The sequence below is a fragment of the Zophobas morio genome, unplaced genomic scaffold (assembly GCF_036711695.1).
Source record: "Zophobas morio isolate AGI-343-1 ecotype UQ-CSIRO unplaced genomic scaffold, CSIRO_AGI_Zmor_V1 ptg000030l, whole genome shotgun sequence".
In the NCBI taxonomy this organism is placed as follows: domain Eukaryota; kingdom Metazoa; phylum Arthropoda; class Insecta; order Coleoptera; family Tenebrionidae; genus Zophobas; species Zophobas morio.
Genome location: NW_026972135.1, coordinates 4,906,872 through 4,929,368, shown reverse-complemented (window position 1 = coordinate 4,929,368; position 22,497 = coordinate 4,906,872). Strand labels below are relative to the sequence as shown.

The 22,497-nt window shown below is 34.5% G+C and overlaps 2 protein-coding genes across 4 annotated transcripts; both read left to right on the top strand.

Annotated features, from left to right (window-relative positions):
* Positions 1–316: 316 nt before the first annotated feature.
* On the top strand, positions 317–3,452 carry LOC135138414 (uncharacterized). Its single transcript, XM_064068385.1, has 6 exons — positions 317–386; positions 438–681; positions 738–871; positions 924–1,217; positions 2,927–2,977; positions 3,292–3,452. The coding sequence occupies exons 1-6, from the start codon at positions 320–322 to the stop codon at positions 3,450–3,452; spliced, it is 951 nt and encodes a 316-aa protein (XP_063924455.1). The 5' UTR covers positions 317–319.
* A 5,467-nt stretch (positions 3,453–8,919) lies between these two features.
* LOC135138337 (uncharacterized) lies at positions 8,920–18,613 on the top strand. Of its 3 annotated transcripts, none has more exons than XM_064068291.1 (5): positions 8,920–9,020; positions 12,684–12,829; positions 13,295–13,453; positions 13,641–17,637; positions 18,422–18,613. In XM_064068291.1, the coding sequence occupies exons 2-5, from the start codon at positions 12,707–12,709 to the stop codon at positions 18,478–18,480; spliced, it is 4,338 nt and encodes a 1,445-aa protein (XP_063924361.1). In that variant the 5' UTR covers positions 8,920–9,020; positions 12,684–12,706; the 3' UTR covers positions 18,481–18,613. The 3 variants fall into 3 exon arrangements, with proteins under 3 accessions (XP_063924361.1, XP_063924360.1, XP_063924359.1); XM_064068290.1 differs by having other exon boundaries at positions 13,641–18,231; XM_064068289.1 differs by having other exon boundaries at positions 13,641–18,613.
* Positions 18,614–22,497: the final 3,884 nt, after the last annotated feature.

Here is a 22,497-nt window from a genome sequence, read left to right as displayed (position 1 = left end):
TGGTGAACGAGCAGGCGATCTAACCCTCTGAGGTAAGGAACTGCAATCGCCCCAGTACTGTGTCGATTGGTTGAAATTTTAATGATTTCTTCCATGACTGTCGGACCGATAATATGAACAAAATGGCTCAACTCCTTCGAGGTCTTCGGATTTTTATGGAAATCAGTATATATTATTGACAAGTCTGAATGCAGCGACAAATTATTATGCGTATGCAAATGAACAACTGATACAAAAATATATAAATATTAAACGTAAACCGTACCCCACGCACATTGTAATAAACTAAGTAATAATAATAACCAACCAAGAACGACAAATGAAAGCAAACCCATCATTTATTTTCCTTCTGATACTCATCAAAGGCCACCACTTTGAGAAATTACGTAAGTTGTTCAAATTGCAATTTTTCCTATTCCAACCAAGTACATTTTCAGCTTCCGGTTTTCAAAAATGCGACATAAGAAAGCCCGATTTCGACCGCTGTTTGTCCCAAGCTATTCAGGGTGCCATCGAACAGTTGAAAAAACCAATTGACGACTATGGTTTGCCCCAAATGGAACCGTTTATAGCGCCAGAATATGTACGTTGCGAACTGGGAAACGAAACTAACGGCATACGACAAAAATATTTCAACTATAAAGTCTCAGGTCTGACGAAAATAGTAAAAACAGACGCAAAGTAAGCTAAAGCATTGACTTTTTTTTTTAACGACATTGTAAAACTAACACTTGCAGATTAGACTTCAGTGGACGTACTTTAACAATAACTCTTTTTTATGATAAAGTCACTTTTAACTTGGATTACCAGTTGGTTGGGAGGATAATTGTGATCTATGTTAATAACACGACCAAAGCGATTGTTACGATGAGTAAGTAACACCTCAAACTATAAATGTATAAAATCTAGTAAAATTGTTTCAGTAAAACCCACGTTTAAAATTATATACACTATGGAAACGTACAAGAAAAACAACGAAAAGTATCTGAAAGTGGTTGATACTGTTTTCAGAATGGGCGCAAAAAAAGGAACGGTACATTTCAGAGATTTGTTTAAAAATAAACGGCTTAATGAAGATATATGTATTGCGATTGAAGAAGAGTGGGAAGATGGTCTGGAGTACTGGCAGAACTCATCTCCGAAAGTATTTTCAAATGCGTTTGAAAATATATTTAACAATCTGCTGGAAAAAGTACCAGTTAAGGAATTAGTCGACGGTTTAGAGTAGCTAGCTTGTTTATTGTTTTTTTTTACTTTCTTGTTTTGGTTCGAACTTTGAATTAAAAATACAGAAAGAAAGAATGTATTAAATTAATGTTTTAAGTGAAGCTACACCACAAACGTCCCGTCCCTTTCCCGAAAAATCGTAAATGGAATATACTGTTTCATAAAAAAAATGTCGAAGAAAAATGTTTTAGCTGAACAGCATAAATTCTTTTCAAGAATTTAACAACCAGGTGAATAATTTCTACATTCGTTGAAGGATTGAATGATTTAATTACAAATTGTGAATTAAAAACGGAATGTAAAGAAAAAGAACCTCGTTTTACTTGTTCGAAATCTGTGGTCGACATGTTACAATGAGCTCAATTTATCCAAGGACTACAAGATTCCAGCATTAGAGAAAGAATTTCTCAATTAGTAAACATCTCCTTTGATAAAGCATTAGAAACAGCATTGGCAATCGAAGCTTTAAGAATTCAAAATCGACAAGTTTATAATAACTCATCACATGCGTAAAATAATGTTCATAAAATCGTCCTTTTCGCCCTTTGCATCGTTTTTCGTCCTTTTCGTCCTTTATCGCGCTCATCATCCTTTTTCGTCGTTTTCGTCATTTTTCGTCTTTTTCGTCCTTTTTCGTCCTTTTCGTCATTTTTCGTCCTAATTATCCCTTTTCGTTCTATTTCATCCTTTTTCGTCCTTCTGGTCCTTTTTCGTCCTTTTTTGTCCTTCTCGTCCTTTTTCGCCCTTTTTCATCATTCTCGTCCTTTTTGGTCCTTTTGGTCCTTTTCGTCCTTTTTCGTCCTTTTTCGTCCTTCTGCGTCCTTTTTGTCCTTTTTCGTCCTTGTTATAATTTTGTCGTCCTTCTGCGTCCTTTTTGACCTTTTTCGTCCTTGTTATAATTTTGTTGTCCTTTTTCGTCCTTCTTATTTTTTTCGTCCTTTCCGTCCTTTTTCGTCCTTCTCGTCCTTTTTCGTCCTTATTATCCTTTATCGCCCTTATTATCCTTTTTTTTCCTTGTCGTGATTTTTCGTCCTTTTTCGTCCTGTTTCCTCCTTATTCGTTCTTTTCGTCCTTTTTTGTCCTTTCTCGTCCTATTCGTCCTTTTTCGTCCTTTTTCGTCCTTTTTCGTCCTTTTTCGTCCTTTTTCGTCCTTTTTCGTCCTTTCTCGGATTATGGAGTTCTGAGGATTTGAGGATTATGGTGTTCTGAGGATTTGAGAATTCTGATGTTTTGACGATTTGAGGATTCTGATGTTTTGAAGATTTGAGGAATCTGATGTTTTGAGGATTTGACGATTCTCGTGTTTTGAGGATTTGAATATTATGCTGTTCTAAGTATTTGAGGATGATGGTGTTGATAAGAGGATGAAAGGATGAAAGGATAAGAGGATGAGATAATAATAATAATAATAATAATAATAATGCATTTATTTCCAACGGGTTAGACAACCACCCAATTACAGGAAAAATAATATAACAGGAAGATTAATTCAAAATTAAAAGATGACGAGAGGACGAGAGGACAGAAAGGACAGGAAGGAGAGAAAGGTTGGGAAGGATGGAAAAGATAGACAAAATAGAATATATAAAAAGGACAAAAAGAATGAAAATATAAAAAGATAAAAAGGACAACATACATTTAAAATGTACTTGAAATTCTGGTATAGATTTTTACGGTACTACCCATGACCTTTTTCTAGAGTCGAGAGAGAGAACTAGGAAAAAAGAAGAACGACAGAGAGAGAACTTGGGTAACAAATGAGATTTTAATAAATGTCAAACAATAATTCCAGTTTTCTATTCTTTAATCTCTACATGTCACTCATCAGTATTTAAAACAAAGACTGCTTATGGAATTTCTTTTTTAATGTGTATTTTTAATTAGCGCGTGTACTTCAAAATGCATACTATACGCATATTTATCTGTCCTAATCTGATCTAATACTACCAAACGAGGTGAGTGAAGCTCGGTCAACCAGATATTATTAATTAATTGATTAATTACATAAGAATAGGGGTTCTTAACACCTCCCCCCTTAGTAAGAATTTCGTCATTTATATTTAGGCGAAAGTTCGTGTGAAGCCCTCAAGGCAGAAGCAGGTGTAGGCTGGATGACCGTCATCATCGTCATCTGTGGTAATGCCTGGCGTGTGGTGAGTCAGATTTCGGAGATGAATGTGCTCAAAAGGTGCAACTTGTCGGGTCTTTTTCCTACACCACATTGAAATAATGTTATTAGTGACGGAATTACGCGTACTTATTCTAGCCTTATCGTCTCCTGGATTGCAACGTTTGTAATAGCAGTGTAAACATTTATACAGGGTGCCGCATCCAAGTCTGGATATAGGGAATTAAGATGGCGATTGGTTTTAAAAATCGTATTTTGAAATTCGCGCCCGATCCGATTTGTCGCGAACTGTTCCGTCGCACTGTCGAAGTTCGGCGATCGCGTCTTTGGATTAAGCGTGCAAAATCCAAATGTCAAAGTGAAATAAGAAATTACTCTCAGAAATCAACAAACTCAAACTGAATTATTTTATCCAGTGTGATGATTATTGTAGGACAAATTAAACGGAATAAATGCACAAATTGATCCATTCATTCGTCATGGTGCGCGACCCCGTCAAACGAACTACACTCAGGCCGTATTCAAAAAGCCGGAGATGAAGACTTCGAGCAGCTGGTCTTCCTCAAAACCCCATCGGCAGCATTGTGACATGTCCTGGGAGCCCGTCAAGCTAGAAATGTACTCGCGCTGCCTCACTCAGTAATTACTGAATGACTCAAATTGAATTATTTTATCCAGTATGACGATTATTGTAGGTCAATTTAAACGGAATAAATGCACAAACTGCACAAAATATTTTATTAGGTTATGCTATGTTCTACTGCGATTAGATGAAAAAGCGAGGGCCTGCTTGTTCTTGAACGGTTAACATAATTAGTAGGTAATTTGGGCAAATTTCAGACTTTTTTTTCGAATCACTAAAGATTGGAAGTCAATTGATTTTACATTTGTTAAGCAGGGATGAAATTTTTGCCGCCTGGAAGCATGTTCGTTACAAGAAATTTTTGAGAAAGAAATGTAGACATTGACTCATCAACATTTTAAAGTATTTTTCTCTATTACGAATGTGTTTTGGGATTCAGAAACTTTTGTATTACTGTTTTATTTGTTTATTGTGTTAACAACAACAAAAATAAAAATAATATTTCGCTAAATAAAGTTACATTTATTTTCAAAGTAAATAAAATTAGGTGGGCACGATGTTTTCTAGGGATCTTAAACAGATAAGATAGAAGAGTTTCAAAAAGCATCATGACAAAAAACTGACTACTTCTCACGCATGAAGTCTTACGAAGGAACGCTTGAGAAAATCTAGGCTGATGGAGAGTTTTTGAGGAACATTTGTTTCACTGACGAATGCTCATTTGGTCTTAAGGGAAGCTATAATCGCCAGAACGATCAAATTTGAGCAATACACAACCCTCACGTGGTCCATGACCATCGTTATCAATGGCGTGCAACTGTCAGTGTGTGACTGGGCCTTCTAGGACATTATGTCATTGCACATTTTTTCATCGAATCTGGATTGAATGCTAAGAAGTAGGACAATATTACGGCTCAGCAAATACTTCCTGGGACTCGAAGGGTGCGGCATCTGCAACAGGTCTTTTACATGCAGGACCAAATCTCCAGCCACACAGTTGGCATAAATGTTGTTTATTTAAACCAATATTTTCCCGCCCCATTGGTCTGTGCATTCGCCGGATCTAAACCCCTGGGAATTTTGTCTTTGGAGATTTCTTCACGACCATCTGCATTCAGACAAGCTATACAAACAGAGAAGCGCTCAAACAAGCAATCCAGCAATATTGTCTCCAGATTTCAACTCAAATGCTGATCAACACGCGTAGGAGTTTTGATGATCGGCTTACTTACTGTACAGCTGCTGAGAGCAGTCTTTTTGACCAATTCTTGAAAATAGTGCAATACTTCTCCGGATTCGTTGAATCTTTCATTACTTCATTCATCAACAATTGTTAAGTTTTGTTATTTGTAGTTATCTAAATGGTTCATTAAAAGGTTCTCTTCAAAAGCGCCAGCTCCTTTGATGGTAAATCTTATCACACAATAAGAAAAACGGGCCCTCGCTTTCTCATCTAATCACAGTAGAACATGGCATTCTAATGAAATTTAAGTGATAAAGACTCGACCAACACCAGCAACATAACCTAATAAAATATTTTGTGCAGTTTGTGCATTTATTCCGTTTAAAGTGACCTACAATAATCGTCATATTGGATAAAATAATTCAATTTGAGTCGTGTTCAGTGATTACTGAGTGAGGCAGCGCGAGTATATTCCTCGCTTGACGGGCTCGCAGGACATGTCACAATGTTGCCGATGGGGTTTCATCTCGGGCTTTTTGGATAAGGCCAGAATACGGCCTGAGTGTAGTTCGAGATGGCTCGTTTGACGGGGTCTCGCACTATGACGAATAAACGGATCAATTTGTGCATGTATTCCGTTTAATTTGTCCTACAATAAACATCACACTGGATAAAATAAATCAGTTTGAGTTGTTCGTTGATTTCTGAGAATAATTTCTAATTTCACTTTGACATTTGGATTTTGCATGATTAATCCAAAGACACGATCGCCGAACTTCGACAGTGCGACGGAACATTTCGCGACAAATCGGCTCGGGCGCGAATTTCAAAATACGATTTTTAAAACCTTTTTACAGTAAATGGGCATCGATAGCCCTCTTCGATCTCCAGACCTCCACAAAGGCATCACTCAATAATAGCTTTAAAGTGATCTGGGGAGATATTATAAAATGAAAACCAATTTGCTATGTTAATTCCCTATGTCCAGACTTGGATGCGGCACCCTGTATATGATATAAAATGGTATTAGTATGATAAACATATAAAACAGAAATGAATAATGGGTTAGTGTGGATGAGTGGACAGCATTTCTTTCATTCTCTTCGATAAGAGATGTCACTTCTTTAAGACTTTTATTAGCTAAGTTCAACTGATGATAGTCATGAATCTTGTACATTGTTGGAACATACAATGAGAAATCAGTATCATTAACAAGTTTTGACTTATTTAAACATATATCTGAATTTAAATTAAAAGACGGTAAATAATTTGAATGGACAGTAGAATATAAACTTCCATGTGGTTCTGACACAGACTGGCCAGAAAAGGCGGTGCCTGATCTATTCAATTTAAACAAATCGCTTCCTTCTAACTTAACGTTGAAAGGTGTGCTAAAATTTCTATAATTTATAGTTAGGTACGTATTCGGTTAATTCCTAACACGATGACTAATGTTACTGTAAACTCTTATTAGTTGCCAATTATCGTTGGTGATTAGGGAGTGTTCTCTAGCCTCTAAATAAACTCCGGGTTGAAGAGAAAAAGATTTATTATGTTAAAGGTAATCTTCATGGCAATTATTGCCAAGATCGAAGCTAATAACCATGCAATTAAAAATGGAATTAGTGAAAGATATAATAGATGGTCATAGTAAATTTTGGACAGTTCGTCTTCTTGAAGTGGGGCGCAGTGCTCCATGATTTAGAGATAGGAGTTAAGCTACTCCATACTGTAGACGTCATTCTCGGGTTAGGTTTAGAAATATAAACAGGGTGTTCATTTTATCTGTTCACGCCTGACAATTTTTGCATAGGCAACATATTATACACCCCAGAGACGACTTCGTCCATTTTTTTTTTTAATAAGCAAAAATAGCAATCACAGAAAAATATGACAAAGATGTCAATGCCAAATAATGACAAAATTGAAAAAATTAATACTCAATTTATTAATGGATCAGATTACAACGAAAACGAATTTATCATATTAAATGTTCAAAATGCTTGCCTCCACTACCTTCACAAAGTCCTATCCTACGTTCACAATTTCTACGAATTCTAACATGTCGGGAGTTACAGATGTGCAGGACGCTATTATCTTTTCACGTAAGTGGTTTTTATTTTCGATTGGGACACTATTAACGTAATTTTTCACCTTCCCCCAAAGAAAAAAATCTAATGGATTTAGATTAGGGCTCCGTGCAGGCCAAGGGTACTCTTCTTCTCTAACAATAAGTCTTGGTTCAAACTCTCTATGTAAATAGTTCCTAACGTCTCTCTGATAATGTGCGGGAGCGCCATCATTTTGAAACCAAATTATTCTTCGTATGTCCAGCTTTACGTTTTCCAACAGTTGAGATAAAATATTCTTTAAACAATTTAGATGCATGGACCAATGACGTGGTTACCATCAATTCCACACCAAGCATTAACTTTGAAAACTTCTTGGAAGTGCGAAGGTATATTATAAAATCAACGAATTTATAAGTAAAAGTTTAATTTTTTCATTTAGAACATGTTTTAGAGGAATAAGTTGCCTAAATTTTGGGTAACACTCTACAGATATGAGGCACATGGGAGGAAAATGTTAATTCAGAATCGAATATAACCTCAAGATTGTTAACCTTGTGTACAAACTCTATTTTTTCGTTGATGCCTGAAACTTTACGTGATGTACCAAACAAGATATGACAAATTAGCAAATTTAGATTGTTAAAATTAGTATCAGGTGGTCTGTACAAAGTACCTACGGCAATTTCCTTTGTGTCTCTTAAGTTTAATCAATAAGTACTCAATACAGCTATCAAATGTTTCATCTTAAAAAAAATTTTAAATTTCAAATTTAAGAAAAGACTTAACCATGTTGCACTGACGTCGATGAGGTAATAATCATGTTGGAGCACAATGTCTTTGAACTTGTGAGATTTGTTACATAAGGGCTTCTGTTTAATTTCGGTTTCTATATCAACCGTCAAAAGCACCAATAAATTTTCCGGCGATTATTTTTTTTATAATTAAACAATATAAGGAGAAGATGTACAAAAAGTTTTTGCTATTTGACTGCCAATTTAGTTTTGTCTTTATATACTGTATTGAATATAAATGAATTGAGAAACCAATTCCTGGAAAATAGATCATATCTTAGCTACTATGACGCAAATGGAAACAAGTAGATAAATATGAATTATTACTTAAATAAGATAAAATCTGATTTGATTGCAAATTTTTCAACCAAGGCGCCAACAAACACTTCATGTTTATCGTTGTCTTAAATCTAGCTTTTAAAATAAGCATTTACTTGTAGTATGTAACCAAAAAACGATGAATTTAAAATGTAAATATGTTATATTATAAAAAATTAAAAGAAACTCACTCTCATTTAAGCATGCAAGTACATTAAGCTATACTTCATAATCATCCGATAGTGTTTCCTCCACAAACACCTCAAGTTGGTACGCCATAGTTATCAGTAACAACAAAAATTAATTTAGGAAGATTATTTTTGGTGTTAAATTAATTTTATAGCTATTCACCCCGCCATAAATTACATATTACTACTTGATCTCTTGTTTGCTTTATTTTATTTTACTTTATTGCTACTTTCGTTAATAAATCTAAATCTGCGTAGGTATGAAAAATGTAAAAAAACCATGAAGAAAACATTAAAATAGTCATTTATCAGGTCTCGAAGGTTTTTCTCTTGATAACACCGACTTATCAGATATGCTAACCCCACCTTTAGAATATAGTATATAAGGAACAACATTAAAAAAAAATGCTGATTATTGTAATACGGATGACTTAAAAGTTTACCGTAATAATGTAATAAGTTAATTGTAAACATATTTTATAAAAGTTTTTGCGATTATAAATTTCAAACATAAGTGAACTTCCTGACGGGTAAGTTGAAAATTACAGTTAGAATTTACCATGTACGCGTATTTTTTATTGTACGTAATAATCATTAACGAATTTATTATAACTTGCATTGCTTCTATCAATATGTAGAGTACAACACTTCAGACTTAAAACTTACATTTCTACATCGGGTAGATCTCCAAATTTGTGTTCTAATGGTACTTCTTATAAATAAAGAGCGAATTTTAGACTAAAAAAAAAAGCCAAAAGAAGCGATAACAATTGTGGATTTAGACAGGAAAATGGCAAAATAGGCGCTTTAGGCAAGTTTTAGGAAAAACTAATTTTACGCAACGTCTGGTTCACGTTCAGATCTATAATTTGGAAATTTGGTGTGGATGTATAGTTACACATGGCCACTTGATAACAATATTTTGCCTTTTTTTATTGCTTTCGGTTTCACACACAAGGCCGCCTATTTTTTTTGTTTTTTTTTTGTTTTAATGGAACACGCAGATTTATTGACATTTTCTGATGCAGAATAAAAAACTAATTTCAGAAATTATCGACATGCTTATTTAAACTGATTCAAAAAAATAGAAAAAAAAATCAAAGTCGCCACGTTCAACTACATATACCGGGTGTCTGGAAAATGGCGGATTAACTCTCCGCTACGCTCTTAACAATCAACTGGTGAGTCTGGGAAAAATATTTAAAAAATTCCTTCTCACATTTTGGGTCAGTTATAATGATTTTAAAATTGCTTCTTTTGCTACGTTTAACAACTAAACCACTCATTCATTATCGGAATAACTAGTAGTAAAACTTTTAGTTACTATTTTTCTCGCCCATGACCATGTTTAATTACCATTTCAGTTAGAATGCACAAAGATATGGTTGTGTTGTTTTTGTAATAATTTGATAAATTTCCATTTGACAACAATGTTTGCCTGATATCAAGCGAAGGTGGATTTCAGTCAGCATCATTATTAGGAAACCAGAAAATAAGCCGGAGGTATTCACACATTAGGTGTGTACAGTGTTGCCAATTTTACTTTTATAAAATCACGTTTTTTTCGTTATCTGCATTATAAAGGATTTTTTATTATTTTTTTGGGACTCCCGAAACCCCCGCATATAACGTACTGAAGAGTTAATCCGCCATTTTCCAGAAAGCCGGTATATCCAAAGCAAATTTAAGAAAAAGAACTTTTAAAATAAGCAAACTATTCGACCGTTCCGGGACTTTATACTCACCCGGTATATATTTTATTATTTCACATAATCAGCGATTCTAATCCTAAATAGTTAAAATTTGCATAACAAATTAGATGTTTTTCAAAATTTTCTGCAGAAAAATTTTTCCATTTGTCTGCTAAGACATTTTTTTGTCTAGAGAAAGATCTTTGAACATCACAATGAACTGTGCAAACATTAAGAATTTACACAGGCTTTACAGAACAATTCGCCGTTTTTTATTTGAGAAACGTCTTTGTTTTCCGTTCGTTCCCTCAACTTGTCCTGACGATTTGACTTTTTATTATTATTGTAATTCACATTGGGTTATTATAACTTGTCTAAGAAGCAAACATTTCTCTAAGGGAGGCTTAGCATCCCTTCGCATCCCTTTAGCTACGGCCCTCTCTAGGGGTCGTGAAACGCCGAGAAAATTTGATAGTGCTAAATCACCTGGTGAACTCAATTACTATATTACTTAGCTTACGCTCAATATTTCTGTAATGTACTTAATATAAATAAGTGCGAAACCAATTCTTAGAAAAAAGATTATATCTTAGGTATTACGACGCAAATGGAAACAAGTAAATAAATATGAATTACAACTTAAATAAGATACAATGTCGTCAATACACACTTTATGTTTATCGTTATCTTAAATCTAGCTTTTAAAATATTTACTTGTAGTATCCACCCAAAAATAAAAATTAGTTTAGGAATATTGTTTTCTGCTTTAAATTAATCTCATAGTCATTTAGCCCGCCCTAAAATATTTGCTCTTTAGCAATTTGTTAATATATGAGTGAAATTTTCACTTATACGGTTAGAATTAAATGGCATATTTTGCAGTGATCAGTTTATTTTTGGTTTGCTCTTTTTTATTTTACTTCATTACTACTTGCGCTAATGAATCTAAATTTACGTATGAAAAACGGAGATCTAATATTCAAACACTAGAATTTATGAAATTAGCCATTTATCAGGTTTTGGATTTTCCATAACTTGAAGGTCTTGCTTTTGATAACACTAACTTATCAGATATGCTAACCCCACCTTTAGAATATAATATTTATGGAACGCCGTTAAAAAAATTGGTGATTATTTTAATAAGGATGATTTAAAAGTTTATAGTAAAAAAAGTAATACTTTAGTTGTATCGTAAAAATAAGTACACTTCCCGACGGGTAAGTGGAAGATGATAGTCAGAATTAAGAATGTACGCATATTTTTTATTGTACATAGGCACATAATAATCATCCATCGTCACTTGCAATTGCTCCGACCAATATATGCAAAACTTGACCTAAAACTTGCATTTCTACCTCTGGTAAACCTCCAAATTAGTGTTCTAGTGGCACTTCTTCTGAGTTGATGCATTTAAATTAAGCCCATTTAATACAAACTGTGTTTTAGGCTCATCTTATCATTATAAACTTATAAGCACTAAAAAAAAACTCAAGTTTAATTTTTATTTTTCTCGATCTTCAATCATAAGGACCCTAAATATGGTTTCCAATTTACGAAATCCATGTAAAAAATATAGAATCCGTCCAACGTAAGTTCCTGAAATGTTTGTCCTATGGTTCATCTGAAGTAAATCCTGATAGTAACTTACAACCTCACCGTATGGTAGAATCGTCAAAATTCTCAACTCTGGTCCAGGTCGGGCGTTCACTAATCAATCATTGGTGGAGGAAACTGGTCGAATTTACGTATTTTCTTCCTTTTCTTTGCATTTACTGCACTACTTCAAAATCATTGTTGATGTTTTCTCTGTAACGGGATGTATTGTTACCTGTTGGCACTAAAGTATTATATTATTAATTTTAGTTGATAAAGATCTACATCATTTTTCTCTATGCATAAATATTAACAAGATTTCCATTCGCTCTTCTCAAGATTTTCAAATTGTGTACAGTTCTCAAAAATATAAATATTACTAGCGCCACTAAATCCAAAACTTGCTTCTAAGAAATTCACCTTTTGTTTACAATAATCCGCATATGTATCGTTAAAAATATGAACACATTATTAAACCCCTACATCATTTCCACATTTAAGTCAAATTTACTTTTACAAACTTTGGAGACAGATTCTAAGTTATAGAAATTTTTCTATTTTCAAAAATATTAAAAAAGTCATGTGAAAGTGGTTTAGAATTTTATGAGCTTACCTTAGAAATCGAGTCAATTTTCAATAAAGACATAAAGTACTTTAGTCTTCCCGACTCGAAGCAAAACTATCGTCGGCATTCTGATTTTAATTTTTAAACGACCAAAATTATTTATTTTTTTTACTGTACAGATTCTATAATCACGATTCCCACTTTTGACAACATGAGTCATTTTTATCAAGTTTTTTACCTAGTATAATTCATTTTTAGTTTTATTATCGAAAAATGATACATATTAGTATCTATATGTTTTCTGACCGTCGCTAGTTTACTTGACTCATTGATATTTTTCTCAGCATACACATTCAAATCTGTCGCCATGGACTCCGACGAAGAAATCAGAACATTAATAAGAGAGGAATTAGAACAAAAGAGACGAAGAAATCAAGAAAAGTTGCTACACACTTCGCAACCCGAGGAGAATACTACTTCTGCGTTAAAGGTATTATAAATTTGGATCGATCAAAACTGTCCTCAAATTCATTTGGTTATTAATTTCTATTTTCAATTTACTTATTACATTTTTACAAAGACAAGTACCTGAACTTCAATATTCAACGTAGGCAACATAGTATAGAACTGTATTGTATTGTATTATAGTATAAAAATTAATTAAAACTACACAATTTTACCAGAGAAGGTAAAAAACGTATTAAGAAAAATGTAAAATTTTTAATTTTTTGTGCACCATGTGTTCAGATCAATTTTTTTACCAGATAATGTCATCTTCTCGAAAATTTCATGTTTCTTATTCACGGTCCATTATTTCAGCTCTAAGAAAAATGATGAAACTTTTGAAACTTTAGTTTCAAAATTATTCTAGTTAATTGTTAAAATTAGCTAAAATAATTTTAACAATGTTTTGGCAGAAACGCGATAATAACTTTGTTAATTAAATTATTTTTAGCGGACAGATCTAACAGGAATAGAAGACACTCCAAACAAGCAAGCTGCTCTATCTGAAGACAGTCATCAAATTAAGGGAAATACCGAAGAAAATATAGTTCCAGGAAACCCGGCTGGACAAGCAACAGATGGCGAAAGAAATAAAACTTCGTCGCATAAGGTAAATTTATTTATGATGAAATATACGTTTTGGCCGTTATTTTGTACCAGAAAAAATAACTCAAACAAGACATGTCTGCATTTATATCTGCAAAAGCATAAAAAAAACTTAGAACTATTTCGACGTCTAATTTTTAAATGATTTACAACTATTTTCGATTTATTCACATTGTTGATTTCTATTACAGGTTTTTGAAAAACGGGCAGGAACCACCGACAAGGGCAAAAAATATGAAGATTTGGTTACCGCTAAAGTCGCACTACAATTGATAAGCGACAGTGAAATAAGAGATTTCTACATTTCTTCGAACGATAAAAATTTTGGTGATTTTGATGACGTGGTTATTGAAATTGAGACAGATAGCGGAATAAAAACAAAAGCACTGCAATTAAAACACAGTAATGAAAAAAAACAATTATATATAAAGCAACTGGCAGGCGAAAAGGGAGACTTTAGTTTAATAAAATATTTCAAATCTGCTCACGAGGTTCAAGGCGAAGTGCAAGAATTTATCTTATTCACCACAAACAGCTTTACAACTTCAAAGGAAACAAAATTTAAACTAGAAGGGGAAGAGTTTTACGTGAAGGTCATTAAAAAGACAGTTTCAGGAGATGATTTCGAAGTTTTAAGAATTTCTGAAAATATAAATTATTATCATACATTTCAAATCGTAGAGGACGAATGGACTAAACAAAATTCTGAAAAAATTCAGCAGTACCAAACATTCTTCGAGCGCTTTCGTCTTTACACAAACCAAGAAGGTTTTGAAGCTCTTAAAAAATCAACAATGGATAAATTTACTGAGATGTTTTGCTCTAATGAAGAAACTTTCAAGAAATACTTCGACGTGATATCGGAATGGAGTTTGAAAGAAAAAAAAAAAGAAAAACTAAACAAAAGAATAATGCAACATGCAATAGCACTTCGTTTGCTTTCATCTCAGATCGAACCATTTGTTTTTGGTTCAGTCACAGAAGAAATGAAAATACTTCGAGAGGCTATTTGTTCGTTCAAGATTACGTTGTTAGAGAAAGAAGGCAGCAACGCAATTAAAAACTTGTGGGGCGACTTGAACAAAAGCCTTGACCATAAGGAACTAAACAAAATTCGATCACTTTATTCTCTTTCTTCAAATTACATAAGTGGTGTCGAAAATCTGGATGCAAATTTGTTGACACAGTTGCTTTGGCTGATGGAGAAAAGTCCGCTTATTGTGAAAGAACACATCAATATGGAGAAAGCTATTAACCTCTGTCCAGATGCAAAATTTATTATACTTGGCGAAGGAAAATATGAAGAATGGATGAAAGAACGATCTGTCTTTCAAAACTTATCCAACTTGAAATCAAAAGGCGAATTGTATGAAAAAGTGTTGCAAAATTTCACCATTTCTTTACAAGGAAAAGAAACACTGAATTTGGCGACAGCTTTCGAAAAAAATGAAGAAGTTTTCAAACATGTTACTGTGGAAAAACTTTTAGAGATGGCAAATGGTCCATACCATATAGATGGACAAAAGGAAGTTTTTCCCAGTCTTTATATCGACAGATATTTGTCAGTCAATATTATAAATATTGAATATTTAGAACATGTTGATCAAAATACTGTTATCATTTTAAATTGCCAAGGCAATTCGCAGCAATTGAAAATATCTAAAAAGTATACTCTAACAGACATCGAGGGTTTTTTAAGTAATACAGACTCCAAAATTTTTGATAATCCAATTTTTATAAGGAGTAAAAATAATTGTTGCGATTCCGATTTTCAAAAAATATGCTCTAAAACACCAACATCCAAAACTGTACACTATTTTAAATTTTCTAACAAACCAAACTTAGAATGGATTCGAAGCAAAGGCTCTGTTGATGAACTGCGAAAATATAAATTACCTGGTCGTTCCAAAAACGAAAACGAAATTTGGTCTTCCGAATTCAGCAACAACATACATCTCATAACAGGTGACCCAGGAATGGGCAAAACCGAGTTAACGAAGAGTCTAAAAAACAACTGTTGTGCGAGATATTGGACCGTGATTCTGAGTGCTCAAGATGTTATGTCTTTCTTTAAAAATTTACCAAAGTCTGAAAAATCAACAGATTTACTATTCGAAACATTTATTTTAAACGAAAAATATCGAGGCCTCGCTGGGTTGGATCGAGAATTCTTTATAATGTGTTTAAAGCAAGGAAATGTGGTTTATGTATGGGACGCTCTTGATGAAATATTTACTCACTATTTAAATGGTACTTTAGACCTCATTCTTATGTTATCACAAAAAGGTTGCATTCAGTGGGTTACTGCAAGGCAACATTTGAGATCTTCTCTTGAAGAAAAATTTCATACTCTGTCAGTGGGTATCAATCAGCTCACCGAAGTCGAGCAAGAAGATTATATTAAGAAACGTCTTAACAGTTTTATTGCGTCTGAAGATATGAAACTTACCATCGACAAAATTAAATCCACGTTTGCATTTACAAAACACATCGATATATTGGGAATCCCTCTTCAAATTTTTATGCTTACAGACGTATTACTTAAAAATAAGGAAACATATTTAGAGTTATTGAAAAATAAATTTCTGCTGACTGACATGTATCGTTACTTTATTGAAGGAAAATTTAAGTTTTTCTACGGAGATAAAGTGCCTGTAAACAATATTTTTTGGGAAGAAGATGTAAGAAAAAAGAAGGAAGAGAAATTAAAACAGTATGAAAAGTTGGCACTCAAAGTGATATTTCCTGAAGATGTTTTGCAACAATTAAAGATAGATTGTTCTCAAGATATAGATTCTGTTTCTGAAGATTTCGCAACTATCGGTATCGTGACTGGACTACAAAACGGCATTCCGCAATTTGCACATGCTTCATTTGCCGAATATTTTGTTGCCTTATATTTTTCTAAAAATTTTAAAATGACACGCAGAGACATATTTTTTGATCAAAAGTATAACAATGTACGCTTTTTCTTCGACATGATAACTGGTAAAAATTCACCGGTTCACATCGCGATTTTATACAGAAATTTTGATGAAGTGGAGAACTTTGACGACGAAATAATAAAACGTAAAGATGAGTGTGGAAGAAGTGCCTTACATCTCATTTGTTCTTGGGGACGAAGACATAGGCGTTTAAATGTACAAACCGAATCTGGAGGTTATGTTATTAAGGCAAATGGGGAAATTATGAGTAGTAGTCCATTAGAAACGGAAGAATATTTTAAAGCGTTATTGTTTTTGTTAGATAAATGTGAAATATTAGAACAAGATTCTTTACATAAAATCACACCTTTAACATGGGCACAAGAAAGCGAAAGTTTGGGAGCGGAACTGGAATTATTACAAACACGTAAATTACAATTGGAAGATTCGTATAGTCTAACAGACAAAATTAATATTTTATTTTTTGTCGCTTTGCACGGATACGCAGAAGCCTTTAAAATATTATTCTCATCTTCGAGTATTTCTAATAATGAAGTAAATTTTAGTGTTGAATTCGATGATAGTACGCCTCTTATAATAGCTTCTCAAAAGGGGCACGTAACAGTTGTAGAGTACTTGGTCAAATACGGAGCCGAAATCAATCGCGCTAATAAATATGGTCGGACACCGCTTTATACAGCTTCCTCTCAAGGTCACGAAAAAATTGTCAAATGCCTGGTGAAATGCGGAGCCGAAATCAATCGCGCTGATAATTATTATGGTCAGACACCGCTTTACGCAGCTTCCTTTCAAGGTCACGAAAAAATTGTCGAATGCCTGGTGAAATGCGGAGCCAAAATCAATCGCGCTGATGAAGATGGTGAGACACCGCTTTACGCAGCTTCCTTTCAAGGTCACGAAAAAATTGTCGAATGCCTGGTGAAATGCGGAGCCGAAATCAATCGCGCTGATGAAGATGGTGAGACACCGCTTTATGCAGCTTCCTTTCAAGGTCACGAAAAAATTGTCGAATGCCTGGTGAAATGCGGAGCCGAAATCAATCGCGCTAATCAAGGTGGTCGGATACCGCTTTACGCAGCTTCCTTTCAAGGTCACGAAAAAATTGTCGAATGCCTGGTGAAATGCGGAGCCGAAATCAATCGCGCTAATCAAGGTGGTCGGACACCGCTTTACGCAGCTTCCTTTCAAGGTCACGAAAAAATTGTCGAATGCCTGGTGAAATGCGGAGCCGAAATCAATCGCGCTAATCAAGGTGGTCGGACACCGCTTTACGCAGCTTCCTTTCAAGGTCACGAAAAAATTGTCGAATGCCTGGTGAAATGCGGAGCCGAAATCAATCGCGCTGATGAAGATGGTTGGACACCGCTTTATACAGCTTCCTCTCAAGGTCACGGAAAAATTGTCGAATGCCTGGTGAAATGCGGAGCCGAAATCAATCGCGCTGATAAAGCTGGTCAGACACCGCTTTACTTTGCTTCCTCTCGAGGTCACGAAGAAATTGTCGAATGCCTGGTGAATTGCGGAGCAAAAATTAATCCAGCTAATACATATGAGAACACATTGCTGGGCGAAGCTTCCTTTCAAGGTCACGAAAAAATTGTCGAATGCCTGGTGAAATGCGGAGCCGAAATCAATCGCGCTGACGAAGATGGTCAGACACCGCTTTACGCAGCTTCCTCTCAAGGTCACGGAAAAATTGTCGAATGCCTGGTGAAATGCGGAGCCGAAATCAATCACGCTAATAAATATGGTTGGACACCGCTTTATACAGCTTCCTCTCAAGGTCACGAAAAAATTGTCGAATGCCTGGTGAAATGCGGAGCCGAAATCAATCGCGCTGATGAAGATGGTCAGACACCGCTTTACGCAGCTTCCTCTCAAGGTCACAGAAAAATTGTCGAATACTTAGTAAAATGTGGAGCAAAACCTTTCGTTAAATAAAATGAATAATGATGGTTCAACTCGAATAGTCACCAAAAATGCGTGGAATGATTAGTTCAACGGTGATCCAAATCTCTACGCCGAGCCAGACTTTCAATATTTTATTACCATCCGCCGCCTCATTTTTTTATTTTTATTTTGTTGATCATATCAGGGACGGTAATTTTGCTCTATCTATTAAAAACAATGTTACCTTTACCTTTGAGAGATATTATTACATACTTTAATTATAAGATTTATATTAAAAAAAATAGAATTAAAAAAAAACTGAATTTGTTCGACCGTATTTCAAGAACGAGAAATGTCCTGTCTCAAAAAAGGATCTAGTGCTGCAAAATACAAACGAGGAATTTAAGCTTTGAAAAAATAAATTGATTATCACAAAATAATTACTACTAATTGATAATCATGTATATAAAGTTATTATAACAAAAAGTGGCTCGAAATTTAAAAAAAGTGCAATTTAAGTTGTAATCTTAAATAGGGGAATTTGTTGATCAAAATTTAGATTTGTAGTAATTTGACAGTTGACACTAATCGGTGGTTTGATTTATGTTGTTGACAACTATTATGTTACTACCTACTGTTTGTTAGTAGTTCTTGTTAATTAAGAAAACCATTTAAACTTGAAGTTATTAACAACCTCACACTGAATCATAATCACAAGATTCTCTCTGATCTGGAGCCATATATAAAAATGTTTCCACTGGTAAGTATTTCAGACTTCTTGGGCTTGTGTCATTCTGCCGCTTTAAAACCGCTGTTAATTTACAAAATTTCGAATGATTTATGTTATGTTTGATGCCAAGAGTACTTTTCAGAATAGAATATATTGTCCACAGTGTGGATGCTTTCATAATTTCCGACTTAATTTGGAAATAAACCAAGAGCGTCGTTTCAGAAAATTCGCGTATTTTATTTTCTTCGCACCACTTGATGCATTTTTGATATTCGGCTTCATGTGGATTTGCGTATTTTGCAGGCAACAAATTTGCAGTTGCTTTATCTGCAGTTCTCTGAATACGTGCACGAATTTCCATTTCAACTTTGAAATTCAAAATCTAGCCCGGACAAATTGACAGATTGGTATTTGACGTATTTGGTGATAAATTCAATACCAACATAATTTCGGTTCAGTAATATTTATTCTTTTATCGCATACCATATCGCTAAATGTCAATTTATGTTACCATGGATAGACCGATAAGTTGAATTTTAGCGGCCGAGCCCCCTAAGATTTAATTTTAGCGGCCTAGGCCCCTATTGTGATACAAATTATAATTAAACAAAACAACTATTTACAATAATATTTATTCAAATGAAGGCGTTTCTACTTCTTTGGAGGGTCACAGAAGTAGAACGTACTTCCTGATACATTGTTGAAATGAATAGATGGAATAAACTTAGACGACAAATTGGATACATGTAAAGTTTGATTAGCTGAAACATTGGCTTCAATAAAAGTACTGTTAGCTAATCTAGCAGAAGAATCCCATGTACTTGAAGATGATGAGGTAGTTTGCACCCCTCCTCCCAAGATTCTTTTCGAAGCTTCGATTTTGGTATTCATTGAGTCCTCGATGTAGCCCTCTGCGACCGTCGACGACTTCCACCCCCCATGACGTTTTAGGGCTAAAAGGTCGCTTCCGCTGTCGACCAAAAGTGAAGCAGACGTTCTACGGTAACAGTGGCCTGTGAACAATTCAGGGTTCGCCAAATTTAGAAATTGTGCGATTTTCTGAGGTATGGAAGCTATGGTGTGGACTCCTACAGGCTGCGCATTACATTTACCATTCCGGTAGTTCAAGAACAAACATGACATATGGCTATGTTTGTTTCGTAACAGCATGTACTTTCGAAATAAAGGTAAACAATTGCTTCCGTCATCATCTGAAATGGCAAACACCCTACGCTTGTGTGTTTTCGTATTTGGTATTGTGATTACGACCATAGAATCTCTATCATCAACATCTTTAATTGTTATTTGGACTAATTCATTGCGCCGACAAGCTCCAGCCATACCCACAATTAACACTGCCTTAAATAAAAGTAAAGCCAAATATCAGCATTAACCTAATAAAACTATTTTCTCTTTACTTTCATTAGTAGAAAGGTCTCGTCTGGTGCTGTATCCAGAAATCTTCGAACTTCCTCTCTTGACAAGATTTTTGATTTCTTAGGTTCGTAGCCAGTGGATTGACGCTTTAGGAATGCGATTAACTTTGGGAATCTGCGGAAAAAATTCAAACAATAAGAAAATAGACACAAGTTATTATTTGAAAGATATAAACTATTTTTGACAAATATAATTTATATTTTTTTGATAAGGAAAAGACTGCAATACATACCTGGAAATGTCAACATTCTCGTTAACAGAAATCGTGCTCTTAAGCATTGAATAATGGGCCCAAAGTGAGGATGATTTCAATCGTTCCGACTTTTCTGCAAAATACGCTAAAATGATTTCCTCGTTCACCCCCTTTGCACGTTTGCTTTCTCGCCATTTTCCAAAAGCTTCGTATTCTTTTTCGTACTGTGAACGGGACTTTACAGGTAACAGATTCTCAGTTATTGTCTTCGCTTTTCGTGAAAGTTCTTCTGGTATAAACACTTTTTGTTGTAAATTTGACACACCAGCCATTTTTTAGCTTCTTTTTCGTTGTTTATTTATTCATAAATTGTCATGAGCAACCAAACACAACGCTCTCTTAGTTATGAGAGGCTAATGTTTTATAACATTTCTGTGAACTGTTCTTGTAAAGAAAAGGGTATGGTATGCGATAAAATAGTATATGTAAACTCGGAATAAGGCATATTAGCGGCCTTGCTCGGCATAATATCCTCGGCTTTCGCCTCGGACATTATTACGCCGAACGCGGCCGCTAAGATGCTCCTTATTGTCCTCGTTACATAATATACTATTAGCGATTGAAAAATTTTATTTTTTCAAAAAGGCAGCGCAAAAAATATTGTATGATACTCGTGTGAAAACTCGATTGCATTACTCACTTCGTAATGCAATGGACCGTTTTCAACACTTGTAACATAAATAACTATTAACAAATATGTCAATCTATAATCATGAAATACCTATAACAAATTATTTAAGTTCAAAATTTCATTTCTGTTGAGGCAATCCCCACAAATTATTCCGTCAAAAGGATTGTGTACTTGGATATTGGATATTAAATTCGTCTTCGTTTCTAGCTTGACTTCTTTTAATAATCACTTTCCACGGATTAAACACTTTCCCAATTAGGTTTGATCTGTAGATTTCAAAGGGGGCTGCACACGTCATTACCACTCTTCGACCTAGTTTTGAGATACTTTGTTAAGAAAAGTCCTATATCGAGGTAGAAATACAGGAAAAACTCCGTGGGTTTGTATCAATTGTTGAATTTTTCCAATTCGGTGAAATCTTACATTGTTCATTAAAATATGTCCGTGCCCCTCTAAAATTGTCTTCTTGTAAGTGATTCAATAAGGTTTTAAAAAATCGTAATCGACTAATTACGACCTGTCAGCTGACCTTTAACTTTGTTTGCGCTGCAGTTACTTGGTGATTTTCCGTAAGAGTTAAACACAGTCTTTATTAACACAATTGCATATTTGTTCTTTCTGTTGTTCAGTTAACTTTTTCGGGAACTGAACAGCATTTCTTTTCTCCTTAACTTGATTAGTCGAGTAAATTTTTCTAACAGTGTTTGGTTGAATATTAAATTGCTGTCCACATTGGCTGATGTGCGACGAAATTGTTTTGTTAAAGATAAGAAACTGTTTTGACAGAAGGTAAAACAATTTGAGAAACATAGCGCACCATTTAATAAGATGAGTAGGAAATAAATTTGACAATTAATGGAACACAATTGATGAAAGACCAAAATCAAAAGAAAAACACGATTTTATGATGTACATTGTATTTCACACCTTCTTTCCGTAATCACTCATAGACAGCCATGCATACGCAGCTGCGAGCCCGCTAATTTAAAGTAACTATAAAAATTACGCCGTTACCCAGAGACTTTAAATTTGTATAGACCGGCTATCACCCTAAATTCTAGTGTATTTTGTGGAAGCAGTTGCGTGCACATGAAACGCCGCCATTGCTGGTCCCTTTCTGTCAATCCTGACCCAACTTAACCTATAACCGGAGCTATCTCAG